General features: G+C 46.0%; 1 protein-coding gene across 2 annotated transcripts in view; it reads left to right on the top strand.

Annotated features, from left to right (window-relative positions):
* LOC146078639 (proprotein convertase subtilisin/kexin type 5-like) overlaps window positions 1-16,985 on the top strand; it is a 275,576-nt gene that overhangs the window by 152,953 nt on the left and 105,638 nt on the right. For both annotated transcript variants that reach the window (XM_083186123.1, XM_083186122.1), the window contains exons 6-7: window positions 13,501-13,589; window positions 13,680-13,852. In XM_083186123.1, coding sequence (XP_083042249.1) covers window positions 13,501-13,589; window positions 13,680-13,852 — 262 coding nt within the window. The remainder of the gene's footprint in view (window positions 1-13,500; window positions 13,590-13,679; window positions 13,853-16,985) is intronic.

The following is a 16,985-nucleotide window of genomic DNA, read 5'->3' on the forward strand; positions in this document are numbered from 1 at the left end:
GCGTGGTAAATGTCCAGTCAGTTTCTAACTGTCATGTCTTAGACTTCATTTGAAAAATGGCTGTTAGGAACTGGTTGGCTGGACGTTTATTGATCTTGCATTTATCTCTGTTTAAGGCTTAATACATCTGCCTCTTTGGGCAGTATTTAATGCCGGATGCTATTTCCGACAGGGGAAATAGCGGCTGCCTATTCAATGTTGTCATTTCCAACAGCATTGAAGGCAGATTTCAACAAAACGGATCCAACTTTAAAACAAGTCGGATCTGTTGTGTCAGAAACGGCAGCAGATTGTCTAATTTGCAGCCGTTTTTTTTTTCGCAACCGGCAGGCGGAACACAGAATTCCGGCTGTCAAGTATATGTTGAGCTGAGAGAAAACGGTCTGGGATTCCAGTCAGAATCCCGGATTGAATACCACTTTGAATCTTATCATTTCCAACAGTTTACATTAACAAAAGGTTAACATTTTGCCAACGTAGTTGGGAGTGTTATGCCCTTACAAACCCAAGGAAAGATTGGTGCAAGCCTGTAAAAGTCTGTTCAGCATAATAACATTTCACAAGAGGTAAATAGTTCTGACCTTGGGGAGTGGTTCTGTTTATACCTGGAGGCAAGTGATCTTTGCACTTGAACATCGAAAATGAATCAGAAGAGATGGAGCTTATATCAGGATATATTGGGGGTCTCTAATTGAGTAGCTCCAGGCAGAGGTTGCCTAGTAGAAGACACAGTATGACACAACCCATGTAAATAAATCTTCGGTACTTGTTTCCTATCTGGGCGCCCGTCGCGGGCATCGCGGGTACATTTATGCCTGCCCGCGACGCGACCGACGCGATGCCCGCGATTTTCCCATTGAAAACCATGTTAAACCTGAAAAATCGCGTCGGTCGCGTCGCGGCCGGCCATAAATGTACCCGCGATGGCCGCGACGCGATGCTCACGATTTCCCATAGGAATCAATGTTAAAAGCCGCGATGGACCCGATTTTACTGTTAAATGCCTCAATCCACCCGATTTGGCCATAGGAATCAATGTTAAATGGGCCACAGAGCCCATTAACCCTTAAATGTCCCCCCCAATTTTTGACGCCACCCCACGATCGACGCCAACCCGAAGCGTGGCGAGCGCAGCGAGCCCGCGAGGGGCGGCGGTACGCGTCCTCCGACCTTTTCATGCCCTACTATCCACTAGGGCGTGGTGTGAGAATATAATAGTGTGGCGAGCGCAGCGAGCCACCGAGCCCGAAGCGTGGCGAGCGCAGCGAGCCCCGCGAGGGGACGCGGATACCTTCACAATTATGCGCGTCCCCTCGCGGCCTTCACAGTGAAGGTATCCGCGTCCCCTCGCGGGGCTCGCTGCGCTCGCCACGCTTCGGGCTCGGTGGCTCGCTGCGCTCGCCACACTATTATATTCTCACACCACGCCCTAGTGGATAGTAGGGCATGAAAAGGTCGGAGGACGCGTACCGCCGCCCCTCGCGGGCTCGCTGCGCTCGCCACGCTTCGGGTTGGCGTCGATCGTGGGGTGGCGTCAAAAATTGGGGGGGACATTTAAGGGTTAATTGGGCCTAATTCAGGGTTAATATGGCCAAATCGGGTCAATTGAGCCATTTAACAGTGAAATCGCGGTCAATCAGCCTTTTTAACATTGTTCCCTATGGGAAAATCGCGGTGATCGCGGTCATCGCGGCCATCGCGACCATCCAATTTTACCCGCGATGCCCGCGATGACCGCGATCACCGCGATTTTTACCCCCGATGACCGCGATTTTGATCGTGGGCGCCCAGATAGGAAACAAGTACCAAATCTTCCATCTAGTAGTGTGTATCAGAAGTGTAAATTAAGTTATTTTTTTTATTCAGAAGAAACAATGTACAAAGCTTGTATTAGCTCCGTATGTAATTAATTTGCACTAAATGCCAAGGCTGCAAATATACAGCTTTCAGTGGTATTCTTTTATTTATGTGATACAATGTTTCAATAATTCACGCACTGATGGTATGCTTTTAGTAATCTGATTCAATGTTCAATTCTCACCTACCTTAAAAGTATGATTCTGTTTATTTCAAGAAATTATATTTTGTTCTTTGCTTCCAAGCTAACAAAATACATCCATGTAAGGCAGTTCTTGCCCCAGTGCATTGGAGTAAACACTCTAGATTTCCAGATAGAAATACTCATTGTACAGCTAGCGAGCTCCATTGATTTACAATCTGATTAATGTTTGGGTGCGTATACCTGATGTGGCATGTGCACAGAAGCCTATTTCTTTCTTTGGCACATGCACTGTATACCGAAATCCACAAACTCCATGCTAATTGCAGCTAGCATGTTACTCAGAATAAGGCCCAGGGTGATTGTTCAAACTCCAGATAGGTGGTTAGAATTTATTCAGTGACTACAGTGGTACAGATATGCCTACCCTCCAGGAATGGCTGGAAGGCTCCTGAAAATTGGGTCCTCCTACTGGTCCCCCAAAAGGGTGGCCAAGCCTCCTGCATGCACCTGGAACCCCCGAAGTCCCAATTTTTTCTTCTCAGTTTAAACCTGCAAATTGTGGCATTTAATGGCGTGGGGCAGTAAACTGACATCAAATCCATCCATGCGCCCTGGAAGAGCTGCTGGAAGTCTCCTCTCCGGGCTTCTGACAGGTGTTGAACTTCTAACATGCAACCTCCCACACTTTCACCTGAGGTTCTGGAAGGTTGGTATTTGTCACACTCAGCCGCGGCGGTGCGCGGCGGGCATATTACTCACCCGTCCGCGCCCGCCGTCGGCTAGCGTGTAGTGGTCTCCGGGTCAGCGGCAGCGGGCAGCGGCAGTCTGGTGGGCAGCAGGCAGCGTGGGACGCCAACAGGTGTAGCAGTGTGTGCTGTAATGGTGCCGGGAGGCCGGCGCCGCCGTCTTGGTTAAGGGCAAAATAGCAGATTGGCCCAGGTCTGAGGTTTCCTCCCATACTGACCTGACAGCCAATGGCAGCCGCCCTCTTGGGATATAGGGGATCTGTCTAGGGCTGTTCAGCGTCAGTGCAAAGAGTCTCCAGAGGCGTTCACAGCTCCCAGCTGACTCCGTCTCTCTGACTCACCTCTCCTGACCTTGGTGCCTTGTTCGTGCTCTGTGTTGGTCTAGGTTACTGCTTAACCCCATCGCTGCCAGTTCTCTCCACAGTCTGGTCTCTGCCTGTATCCCTGAGCTTCCTGGCCTAGCCCTTCAAGTCTCCTGCTTCCAAGCAATTCTCCAATCTTCATTCATCACTCATCTTCTTCCAGTCTTCAAGGATCCTTCATTTACCATCAAGTACATTCTCTTTCCGGATCCTCTTATTCTTCAAGACCCCAGCCTGCCGTCCTATGCTATTTGAACTGTCATTATTCAAATGAACTTTCTCCTTCTAAAGTGCCTTGCTGGCTCAAGTATTGTTTATCACTAACTGCCACTTTTAGAAAGTATTCAAGTGTGTATTGTTTCCATTTATGAATTCTATTATTAAACCTGCACGATTTAATCCTTCATCCTCTGGTCCGTCTCCAGTTGCTACACACCACACGACTTCATCCAGCCCTTCAGCTGTGACAGTTTGCACTGACCCGATGGAGTCGGGTGAAGTACAGGCTTCCATGGCGGACGTCTTTCAAGGTATCGTGGCTCGTCTTGAACAAGTGGAAACTACCCAACGCCAAGTGGCTCAATTTCTTCAGGCCTTGTCCCCGCCCCAGGCGGCTCCCTCAGTGTCGGTGGCTCCAGCACCAGAGATTCCAGTTCCTGTTTCCACACCAGGATCCGTAGTTCCTCATCACATGCAACTCCCTACTCCCAGCAAGTATGATGGTTCGCCAAAGGCATGCCGTGGGTTCCTGAACCAATGTGATGTCCACTTCACCTTGCAGTCATCTCACTTCCCAACCTCCAAGGCAAAGGTGGCCTATATTGTGTCTCTCCTGGCAGGGTCAGCTCTGGACTGGGTGTCCCCTCTCTGGGAACGCTCTGACCCCCTGCTCAATGACTATGAAGCTTTTATTCCCTCTTTTCGTTGCATCTTCGATGACCCTGGCAGAGTGTCCTCTGCCGCCACTGAAATCCTGAGGATTCGCCAGGGTAGCTGATCGGTGGGACAGTATGTTGTGCAGTTCCAGACCCTGGCCTCAGAATGAAAATGGAACGAAGAGGCTCTCCTCTCCGCCTTCTGGAATGGGCTGGCAGGTCGTATCAAGGATGAATTAGCTACTCGTGACTTCCCGGCTACCTTGGTCGAGCTCATCTCTTTGTGCAACAAAGTAGATCTACGGATGCAGGAACGCCAACTAGAGAGAAATCGCTCTGATCGCCTTCGCCCTCGCTTCACCCCAAATGCTGTTCCCGTTCCTAGACCAAGTCCTTCCACAACTACACCACCTGATGAACCTATGCAGATCAATCGTTCTCGGCTCTCACTGGAAGAAAAGTCCCGTAGACGACGGGAGAATCTCTGCATGTACTGCGGGTCTTCTGCCCATTTGCTGTCCTCCTGTCCATTGCGTCCGGGAAACGGCCACTCCTAACCTCCCCGAGGGAGGCCCAGTTAGGAGTCTTGCTTTCATCTCCCTCCTCAACTTTTTCCACCATTCCAATTACCATTGTGTGCCCTCAAGGGGAAAATAAAGTCCAGGCCCTATTGGATTCCGGAGCGGCAGGAAACTTTCTTTCTTCATCTTTCGTCTTTCAACTGGCAGTACAACCCTTGACCCATCCCCTGGTTCTCACTGCAGTGGATGGGAGTCATATCTGTAGTGGGCAAATCACCCTTCAAACCAATCCAGTGACAGTGCTAGTGGGTGCTCTACATCAAGAGACTCTAGAGTTCTTAGTTCTTCCTCAGTCATCACACCAGGTGGTCCTGGGTCTACCATGGCTCGCTAAACACAATCCTCATATTGATTGGACCAGCATGGAGATCAAGGCCTGGGGTACGAACTGTTTAACCACTTGCATGACTCGTATCATTCCACTCAATCAAATGAATCCTCAAGAAGAGGGAGGTTCCAGTCTTCCGTCTTCACCAGCTTCACCCTTGTCTATACCCACACCATACCATTCTTTTTCTGATGTCTTCAGCAAGGGAGGTGCCGATTCTCTGCCCCCTCATCGTCCTTGGGACTGTCCGATAGAGTTGGTACCCGGGAAATTTCCACCGCGGGGTCGTATCTACCCCTTATCTCTACCCGAGACCAAGGCTATGTCTGACTACATTCGTGAAAACTTGAATAAAGGCTTAATTCGTCCATCCACCTCGCCAGCCGGAGCAGGGTTTTTCTTCGTTAAAAAAAAAGATGGGACTCTCCGGCCATGTATCGACTATAGGGGTCTCAACGATATCACAATCAAGAACCGCTACCCATTACCCCTCATCACCGAACTCTTCGATAAGATCAGAGGGGCGTCTATTTTTACCAAACTGGATCTGAGAGGGGCGTACAACTTGATCCGAATCCGTTCCGGTGACGAGTGGAAGATGGCTTTCAACACCCGGGATGGCCACTACGAATACCTGGTGATGCCATTTGGCCTTTGCAATGCCCCGGCCGTCTTCCAACAGTTTGTAAACGACATATTTCGGGACTTACTGTATCATTCCGTCGTGGTGTATCTCGATGATATCCTCATATTCTCTCCTAACCTTCATCTCCATCGTCAAACTGTATCTGAAGTCCTGCGCCGTCTACGCCAAAATCAATTGTTCTGCAAGCTAGACAAATGCGTCTTCGAGGTCACTTCCATTCCATTTCTTGGCCACATCCTCACCAGCACTGGGATAGAGATGGACCCAGAGAAAGTAAGAGCCTTTCAAGACTGGACAGCGCCTACCACGCTCAAAGGTATCCAGAGGTTCCTGGGTTTCTCAAATTATTATCGTCGCTTCATCCGGGACTTCTCCACCCTTGCTGCACCCCTTACAGCTCTAACCCGCAAGGGAGTAGATCCAAGTCAGTGGCCACCCGAAGCCTCGCTAGCGTTCCAACAACTAAAGAATGCATTCGTCTCTGCTCCAATTCTTCTTCAGCCGAACCTCGACAAACCCTTCATTATCGAGGTGGACGCATCCTCAGAGGGAGTCGGGGCAATCTTGTCACAGAAAGGGGAGGACCAGGAACTTCACCCCTGTGCTTTCTACTCTAAGAAGTTTCTTCCAGCGGAGAAAAATTACCCCATTGGGGAGCAAGAGTTACTAGCAGTCAAGTTAGCGTTGGAGGAGTGGCGGTACCTCCTGGAGGGGGAACGACATAAGATCACGGTATACTCTGACCATAAGAATCTCTCATTTCTCAAGCATGCCCAATGTCTTACTGCTCATCAAGCCCGCTGGGCCATGTTCTTCGAACGATTTGATTTCCAGATCAGATTCAGACCCGGGTCAATGAATGCCAAGGCCGATGCCCTTTCACGCTCCTTCGAGACTCCGGCCGACCTAGAGACTCCTCTTAGACCAATCCTCGACCCTCTGGTTTTTGCTCAAGTTATGGTCCAACCTTCACCTCCTCCGGGCAAAACCTTTGTTCCCCTCAATCTTCGCAAAAGAGTGCTGTCCTGGGCACACGCTTCCCGTTTTGCAGGACATACTGGTGCACAGAAGACCCTAATGTTCCTGTTACGTTCATATTGGTGGCCCACCATTCGTCAAGATGTAACCAGCTTCGTCGCTTCCTGTGTAAAGTGCGCCCAGCACTTGGTCCTCCAGAACATCTCCTGCCGGTCCTCTTCTACCTCTAGCCATTCCTACAGAACCATGGTCCCACTTGTCTAAGGACTTTATCTGTGAACTTCCTCCCTCCAAAGGACATACGGTAATCTGGGTGGTGGTTGACCGGTTCTCAAAAATGGTGCACTTCTTCCCATTGAAAGGTCTTCCATCCGCTCCAGTTCTGGCTCAGCTCTTCATCTCCACAATCTTCAAACTTCATGGGTTGCCCAAAGAGATTATATCTGACCGTGGAGTGCAATTCGTTGCAAAGTTTTGGAGGGCTCTCTGTTCCGCTGTACAAGTCAAACTCAAGTTCTCCACTGCATTCCACCCACAAACCAACGGGCAGACGGAACGGGTCAACCAAGACTTGGATCTCCAGATTTCTCAGACTTATCTTCATCCGATGTTCCTGCAGCTGCTGCTTCTTTACAACGGTTTGCGAAGATCTGGTCAGATGTTCATACCGCTCTCCTCAAAGCATCCGCTCGATACAAAAGGATGGCGGACAGGAAAAGAAGAGCGGCTCCCAAATTGAAGGTTGGAGATCGAGTGTGGCTGTCTACCCGCCACATACGCCTTCGGTTACCATCCATGAAGCTGGCTCCCCGATTCATCGGACCGTTCCCAATCACGCAAGTCAATAATCCTGTTGCATACAGACTACAGCTTCCTTCTTCCCTGAAGATCTCAAATTCTTTTCATGTGTCTCTTCTAAAGCCCTTGAGATTGAACTTATATCAAAAGAAGGTGCCCAAACCGCCCAAGATTGGTTCTGAAAGAGAGACTGAGTTCGAAGTGAGACGCATCATCGACTCACGTTGTCGCAATGCCCATCTGCAGTATCTGGTGGAGTGGCTTGGATTCGGTCCTGAGGAGAACTCCTGGGTTGATGCTGCAGATCTCCATGCTCCCAGTCTGGTGAGGCAATTCTTTCAAAGGAACCCACATAAGGTGCGTAGGTGCCCTGGGGTCACCCAGAAAAGGGGGGGTACTGTCACACTCAGCCGCGGCGGTGCGTATTACTCACCCGTCTGCGCCCGCCGTCGGCTAGCGTGTAGTGGTCTCCGGGTCAGCGGCAGCGGGCAGCGGCAGTCTGGTGGGCAGCAGGCAGCGTGGGACGCCGACAGGTGTAGCAGTGTGTGCTGTAATGGTGCCGGGAGGCCGGCGCCGCCATCTTGGTTAAGGGCAAAATAGCAGATTGGCCCAGGTCTGAGGTTTCCTCCCATACTGACCTGACAGCCAATGGCAGCCGCCCTCTTGGGATATAGGGGATCTGTCTAGGGCTGTTCAGCGTCAGTGCAAAGAGTCTCCAGAGGCGTTCACAGCTCCCAGCTGACTCCGGCTCTCTGACTCACCTCTCCTGACCTTGGTGCCTTGTTCGTGCTCTGTGTTGGTCTAGGTTACTGCTTAACCCCATCGCTGCCAGTTCTCTCCACAGTCTGGTCTCTGCCTGTATCCCTGAGCTTCCTGGCCTAGCCCTTCAAGTCTCCTGCTTCCAAGCAATTCTCCAATCTTCATTCATCATTCATCTTCTTCCAGTCTTCAAGGATCCTTCATTTACCATCAAGTACATTCTCTTTCCGGATCCTCTTATTCTTCAAGACCCCAGCCTGCCGTCCTATGCTATTTGAACTGTCATTATTCAAATGAACTTTCTCCTTCTAAAGTGCCTTGCTGGCTCAAGTATTGTTTATCACTAACTGCCACTTTTAGAAAGTATTCAAGTGTGTATTGTTTCCATTTATGAATTCTATTATTAAACCTGCACGATTTAATCCTTCATCCTCTGGTCTGTCTCCAGTTGCTACACACCACACGACTTCATCCAGCCCTTCAGCTGTGACAGTATTGGAGTGTGGGTGGTGGGAGTAGTAAGGTGAAGTATTGCCTAGGGTGCTTAAAAAACTTTTCACTGTCCCTGTCACTATCCAAGTGCTTGTGTAAGTAGTAGTCATCACTATCAGTGTACACTGAAGTAGACTTTGAGTCAGAGATACATATGCTCAACTCTTCATAGCCCACAATTCCACATAAACAACCATGACAAACCTTTGTCTAACTTAAGGTTATCACCCAGTTCCACACATTATGTTATAAGGGGCAACAAAGCTGTATACAACCCTAAACAGCCCACAGTTGCTCATGGATGTGTACGCTTGGATGGATGGTGAATTTGGATTGACACTGGTTGTGGTATTTGCGGTTCCTTAGAGCTAGTATGAATTTCCTTAGTTCTTCCTAAAATAAGTTATCCCCCAGGTAGAAGTATGCTCATCAAGCTTTTCTTAATAATGCATCATTTTGTGTAACCAAGGTTTCCTGCAGTCTTTCAGCCTACTTTATCATCTTGACAGAAACACAAAGAACAAATGCACAACCTTTTAGCCCTGTGTCTCTTTAGACTGTAATTTAAAAAGCCTGGGAACTTGTTTCTCTCCATTATAAACAATAAAAGAACTTCAGTGAAATGAAGCACACGCTCTCCGATTTGGAGTTTCTCAGGCAAAGGCTCTTTATGTTGTTTAAACATGTTTTCTCTCGAGGTTCGACCACCTTGCAGTAGCTTTTTGCTTTATTTATAACTTCCCTTTGAAAATTTACATTATACCACAGATAAATAGATAGAACACTCCTCATGAGCATTAAGGTTGCTTGCTTCACACATGCACACACGCACAATATCAATACACCACCACTGTGTCTTTTGTTTGCCAAAGTGATGGAGACATTTTACAACCATTGATTGATGCTTTGAATTGAGTTCATTTTAACATCTTTTGGCACCTCATAGAAATCAGCAAAATGTCCCAAACTGTTACATACAATCTAGTGAACGTTATATCTCAGTCAATGAAAGGGTGGAGGGAGATTAGGAGAAACCCTGTCTCAGATTATGACTAAAGTTTGCTTTTCTTATACCAGGTGAGATGTAGCAAACCTTCAAAAGAGATAAGGGAAGAGGTTGCCTATATCATCCAATCAGATTATACTTGTCGGCTGATTGGTTGCTGTTGGTAATGTATCCACTTTATCTCTTTTGATGGTTTGATACTTCTGCTTCACTGTGTTAATTTATTATATTTCCTTGTTCTCAATATTAAATGAATAAATAGTTGTGAATAAATTGTATTATTTGGAAATGGTGACATTGTTTGATACAATATTGTGTTCTATATAAACAATCAGCTCTTTATGCTTCAGATGTTACAATTCTTTGACCTCATTGCTGGTAGACATAAAAGGATCGCTATTTTATCTGATCATTATCTACCTGTAAAGAAATGTAAGCCATAGAAGTGATAAGTGCTATTCCCAGGAGTTACGTTTGACAACAATATGTTGGACACTTTTCAAACATCTCGAAGGACCTGTGACATTTAACAACAACAATCTGCTGAAAATGTCATGGCTCATGCAGAGTTAAACGCTGCTGGAATTCTGAGTGGAGTTGAGAAGTCAATTACCTTTGCAATGATATCTTATTTTACAGCTGGATATTTCACATGAACGACCTACTGTCGAAAAATATCACAAAGGTCATAGCATTGCTGAGTTGGGAGTACAACATTTGTGAACCACACATAGTTTTGGCTTTTTCTACATGGGTCACCTTATTGTTAGAAATATTACTTACACACAAAATATATAGCATCATATCAAATCTACTTTTTTTAAGGTCTTTTTTTTTTATTGTAGTTTTAAATCTTGCAGCTAAATTGACCAAATCCTGTTACGTTTGAACCATTTTCCAGTGAGAGTCAAAAATCCAGTGTTTCCAATATCCTTAAAATCTTGATGTGGTATATTGAAATAAAAATATGGGTTGCAATTGCAACGCTAGAACTCCATTTATGCAGAAGGGCCTACTCTACTGCATTGCCTCAGAGACTCTCGTATGTGGGTTGGCTCTCCCCGGTGCCCAACTGCAGTGTTCCCTCTAAGCTGTGCGCGCGTGCGCGCGCACACAACTTGACGAGCATGCGCACAGACATTACAACAGAGCGCACAAAGCAGCAGTGGTCCCCTTTTCCAGTTGTGGACTCAATTAATGTGTGTTTCACTCATTAACTACATTGCTGTGTTTTGAATGTTTAAATGTTTAATATCATTTTGAAGTAAAGTTAACACAAATGCTGAACGTCATTTTCCAGTTATATATGTGACGCACAAAAATTTAAATTTCCTTCAAAAGTTGCACAGCCAAAATCTATTGCCGCACACAGCCTTCGTAAAATTAGAGGGAACATTGTGCCCAAGGCCGGATTTAGGGGGCCAGGCCACCCCTAGGCACAAAATTTTTGGCTACCACCCTATTTTAACATATTCATTATTAAGTTATAAGTCATAACTCACAATCATTATTCTGGACTGGACCTGGAGGAAGGAAAAACACACTGGGCTTGGGCACAGCGCTCGGCAGGTCCACTCAGCTGTCCCCTCCCCTACACACCCATTCTATACACAGCAGCCTATAGGCTGTGTGTATAGCATATCCAATGGGAGGCAGTGGCTCAGCTCAGCCTGAGCCAGAGTCTCCGGGATGTGATTCATTTCAGCAGTGGCGCTACTTGTCACTCGCCGCTGCCTGCAGTGCTCAGCCATGCACATTATAAAAGAGATTGACAGCTGTCACTTGTAATAGGTGCCCCTATAGGTGTAATAGCGATCCCCACGAGGGGACGCGGAAAACTAAGCAAATAGCTTAGTGGGCGCCAAACTAACATATAAGTACTGAAATATGCTGTATAATAAGCATTTTCATATTATCATTAGGGCTTCTGCTTCATTCTGATCATTGCAAATACCAATAAGATGGCTACTGTTCATCACATATTTAAATAACTAAAGGTGAGGAGTTGATATTTGTAAGCATAGATGTTAATGCTGAATTTTCTTTTTTTCTTTTGTTTAGCCAAATTCCAACTGTTGGCATGCACAGGATTTGTGCCTTTCCAGAAAATGGAGGCATGTTGACCTGGATTTCTAGGCATGCCACGAACAGTGGATGCATTCGAAGATGCATCTTCACTGGCCGCAGCTGCATAAAAATACTGGCCACCATGAGTAACCTGAGGGTTACTCACATGACCGATGCTCCCACAGAGTGATCTGATGTTGCATCTTTTAACGCAGCAGCGAGCCACAGAAGCCGGCAGGAGGCATCTATTTTAGCATAGCCTCTGCATACAGAGCAGTATGGATTGGGGTAGTGGTTAGCATTACTACATCACAGCACTGAGGTCATGGGTTCGATTCCCACCATGGCCCTAACTGTGCGGAGTTTGTATATTCTCCCCATACTTGCGTGGGTTTACCCCAGGTACTCCGGTTTCCTCCCACAATTCAAAAATATCCTTGTAGGTTATTTGGCTCCTAACAAAATTAACCCTAGAATGTCTGTGTGTGCGTGTACATGTGGTAGGGAATATAGATTGTAAGCTCCACTGGGGCAGGGACTGATATGAATGTTCAAATATACCACGCTGCGGAATATGTGTGCGCTATATAAAAAACACTGTTCATAAATAAATAAATAATAAATAAATAAACAATACAAAGATGCAGCAGCTGTCCTAAGGCATCCACCTCTGGATCAGGCCCATTGCTAGAAAACTGTTCATTCTTGACTCACCCATACCTGTATTGTCAGTTGTAAATGATATTTGTCTGGATTTATTACATTTTAAAGAGCTCCGTTGGGAAATGGGATAATGAATAATATTTTCCTTAGAAGTGCAATAAAACAGCACGCTGTGGTAACTGACACATAGGGCAGTATTCAATGAGAAAGTTCTCCGTGCATGGAGAGCGTTTTATTTCGCTCTCCATGCACTCTCCGTGTTTAAGCGGAGATTCTCCCTGTTCCGGAGCCTCCTGCTCCCACTATTCAATGTATTTAAGACTCGCCGCCACTCGCGGCGAGTCTTAACCCCTGCAGCGGACGAGCGTCCGCGGCAGGGAGCTTTCAGGGAGCCGGGGGACGGAAGCAGCCAGAGAGATTAAAGTCTCCCTGGCTGCTCCAGAGGAATGTGGTGGGGAGGGGGGCTCCCCAGGACCCAGGCTGCACAGGCTGCCCCCCCCCTATAGCCAGCGGGGGACCCAGTATTCACTGCACCCGATCGTGCATATTAACGATCGGGTGCAGTGAATATATGAATATCTAATGAGCGGCTCGAGCGCTCCGGCCCCCTGCTGGCTGCACTGTATAAAAAAAAAAAAATGTAATTCTTTTTTTTTATTAAATATATATTCATGTGCTATAAGCACATGAATAAAAATAACATGCCCCTTCACAGAAAAAAAACTGATTTTTTTACACCAAAATTAAAAAAAAAAACCCTTTTAGTTTAAAAGTTCACATTCCAGATCTCCATCAAAAGATGGAGAATTTCTACACGGAGAGAGACGGAGAAAATCACTTAGAAAGACGGAGAATATTTTACATTGAATAGGGTTGCTCGCTTTTGAAGAGCAAAATGCTCCGTCCAAGGCGAACAAAGCACAAATTCTCCATAATACACAGAGAATTTTTCTCATTGAATACTGCCCATAGAGTGGAGAGGTCGCCTCTTCTGGGAGCTTACAATCTTAAGGTGATCCAGCTATTTATAATACCTCAAATGTCCAAAGGAGTAAATAATGCCATAAGTAGACAGTTTACCTACATGTTCTGTTATATACAAATATAAAGCTTGTCATTATTTTTTCTCTTGATTGTTTATTATAGCTAATGCTGTTTTCCTTTTTAACTAATTGGCATTTTGTTTCCTCTCTTTAGGCATGGAACACGCTGTGCAGGGGAAGTTGCGGCTACAGCAAATAATTCCCACTGTACAGTAGGAATAGCTTTTAATGCCAGGATTGGAGGTATGTATGTGTATCAGTATAGATTGTAATTTGAATATACTATAAGCATAGAAGGTTGGGAAAAGCCTTTGACCTCTTGTTTGTTTGCAGGAGTGCGCATGTTGGATGGAGATGTAACAGATATGGTGGAAGCCAAATCTCTCAGTCTGAACCCACAACATGTACATATCTACAGTGCAAGCTGGGGCCCAGATGATGATGGCAAAACAGTGGATGGTCCAGCATCTCTTGCCCGGGACGCCTTTGAAAATGGCATTAGAACTGTAAGTGTATACATGGGTAGATCATGAAGGCTGAATTAATTGTCATGTAAGATACAATAGTTACCTATTTGTCAGTAAATGTTAGTTACATGTTAGCATACATACATTTTGTCCTGCTGTGTTCTCTGCTTTTAAAAATGAGATCCATTCTTCATATGAGCACAACAGATTTCGGGCCAGATTCTCTAAACTTCAAAAGTGATACAATGGAGAGTTATAAACAGCCAGCCAATCAGCTCCTACCTGCCATGTCACAGACTGTGTTTAAAAAATGTCAGACCGGAGCTGATTGGCTGGCTGTGTATCACTCTCTATTTGATCACTTTTGAAGCTTAGAGAATCTGGCCCCTTCTCTGATGTGAGGGCAGTGGTTTAGCAGTGTGTGTGACCCCAGGCATCACTGCCAGAATTGCACCCTAGAATGCCATGTGAGCAGCATTTTAAAGTGAGAGGAAGTGATGCTTGTTTGGTTGATCTCTGCAGCAAGAGGGGAAGACTATCAGTTCCACCTGACACAATCCGCCGCACTCTGCTTGTGAAGTATGGAGTAATGCCTCCTGGAGTGGGGAAGTAATCCCATGGTTGGGGGATGATGGTTCTATTTGCGCTGGTGGTGACAGAGAAGGGCTGTAATTCCCCAATTAAAGAAATATGGGAAGGGGTTTTAAATATGGGTAAAAAAAAATGACATCGGAAATTTTACAATGAGGGCCCAAGAACCACACACGCACATACCATCAAAACATAACGGTACTTGTGTAGTTTCACGGCGCCAGCTACTTCCGGGTGTACACTCGCCACAAAATATGTCCAAAAAAGTAACTTAACTCCATGCCAACATGGATAGTTCATACCTCCACTATCCATGTTGGCATGGAGTTGATTTTAAATAGCGTAGCGAGCCACCGAGCCCGCAGCGTGGGCGAGCGAAGCGAGCCCTGCAAGGGGACTCAGATGCATGGCGCCATGCTGGCGCCGTGAAACTACACAAGTACCAACATAACTAATTAAATGAGGTACAAAACGCTTTGCTCCTGGACTTCTCTCATAATGTATGATTGCCATCACCTGTGTTGAACTAGTAAATTAATGAGAAGGAAGTTTCAACACAGGTGACGGCAATCATACATTAAGAAAGAAGTCCAGGAACAGAGCATTCTGTACCTAATATAATGGGTCATGTAGGAGGCTATGCACATCTGGTGGTGTAAGGGATAACCCAAATATATATAAATTTTATACAACAAAATTAAGTCAGTTTTTTTAACTTAAATAGAAAAAAAATATATTTTTAACGGCCATTTGGTAAAAAAAAGGTGTCTGTTAAGCCCTATTGATGCTATTCTCTAATAATTGCATCAGACTATCCAATCCCAGCCATCATGTCCATTTCACTAGGAAGTGACATATTGTACTATTCCAGAAGTGTGCGCCAGTATGCACTTTATACTTTCAGTGTGCACCACAACCATAGCAACATGGAAACAGAGAACATGAACATGCAGCAAGAGATCTGGCTGCTGGTCCTTTTGTTTCACTTAAAAGCAAATAGTAACACTCTTGAATATTTTAGGTGTCCTTTCCATCTGTTCTTTCATCAAATGCAAATACAGGAATGTAATATAATACAGTGTTCTTGGAAACAATGTGTCACATGCAGTAGAAAATACATCATTATAAAATATGCACCACAGGATTAAGGATTGCAAGAGTTGTCTCTCCTATATAGACTATGATTTGGATATATACTGCTATTACTGAAAAGTAAGATACAAAGTCATTTGATATTAGTAATATTTTTATTTTCATGTATAACATAACCATTTTATTTTTGTCTAAACATACATACAACGTTTCACATAGTATAACTAGGACACAGGCCCACCCTTTTTTGTTTTATTTAGAATGTAACAAAAATGTTTAGTTCTCTGTTTCGGAATCATAGGCCCTCATTCTGATTTATTTGGAATTGGGCAAATTCGTTTGCGATGTTTGGGGCTCTGCACTAATGGTATATTATGCGCATGTGCAGCTCCCCTAGGCTAACGGCCTTGGTGACTTGCATAGTTGCTGAGCTGTTCACAAAGATCATGGCGGTGGTGGCGGACGGCGGCTGGGACAGGGGTCGCCCATGGGAACGCCCAGCATTTTATTGGCGTCTCCATGAACACGCTGGGCGTTCCCATGGGTACGTGGGTGGGATGATGTGTCACAGGATGTCAGACGCCTGCTCCGTCTTCATCCTGGCCCTCGTAAATAAAAGTCAGTTCCCACTGAGGGGGCGGGGGCAGGGGCCTCTCAGATGCTCGGTAATCTGTGATAGTCGTAGCTTACCGAGCACACTAGAATCATGGCCATAATGTAGACAACCTGTATATAGTAAGTCACCTATATGATCTGTGATGACAGTGTGGGGAGGGTATGCAATATCAGCTTGTTGATTGGTGATTTATCTCCATCCATTTTATCTCTCCCATACCTCCCTACATTTTAAATCAGCAATCGGGACCTCCCGGTCCGAAAAAGGGGCAAAGCTACTGGGTGTGGTTTCATGTAGGGAGCATGGCCTAGCACCACGACTCCCATTTTTGGCATTTTAGGGGCATGCCCAGCATTTCCCTAGCAGCTAGGCAGCCCCCCCTGGGCCCTTCCCTGGACTGAAGAGATGCCGTGTGCAGGCACATGACATCTCTTCAGCAATCACTGGCTGCTCTCCAGCTCTCCCCAACTGCATCCCACCCGCTGGACATTGCCAGTCACGGACAGCGGCTGCGGGACAATCTCCAAATAGCAGGACTGTCACACTGTAATCGGGACACTTAGGTGGTATGCACCCCAATCTATATCTTCTATCTTCTCAGATCCACAGACACATACACACACATCAGATGGTAGTAAAATCTGATGCCAGTGAACATGTGGAGCAGTTCCATTACATCCTTTATACTGCATGTAGTGGCCACTGGTCAGGCTGTGGGAAAGGAGGTTTTCCCAGAAACTGCTCTCCCTTCATTTGCCTATGTTAGTTGTGTATGAATACTGGATTTTTTTGACTTTTGTACTTCATACTTCATACAAACTCTGTGACATGGAAAAATGTCCCTTTTTTAAATTCCTTAAGCAAGCCTAGAAA

The sequence above is a fragment of the Crinia signifera genome, chromosome 1, assembly GCF_055691185.1.
Source record: "Crinia signifera chromosome 1, ASM5569118v1, whole genome shotgun sequence".
Lineage (NCBI taxonomy): Eukaryota > Metazoa > Chordata > Amphibia > Anura > Myobatrachidae > Crinia > Crinia signifera.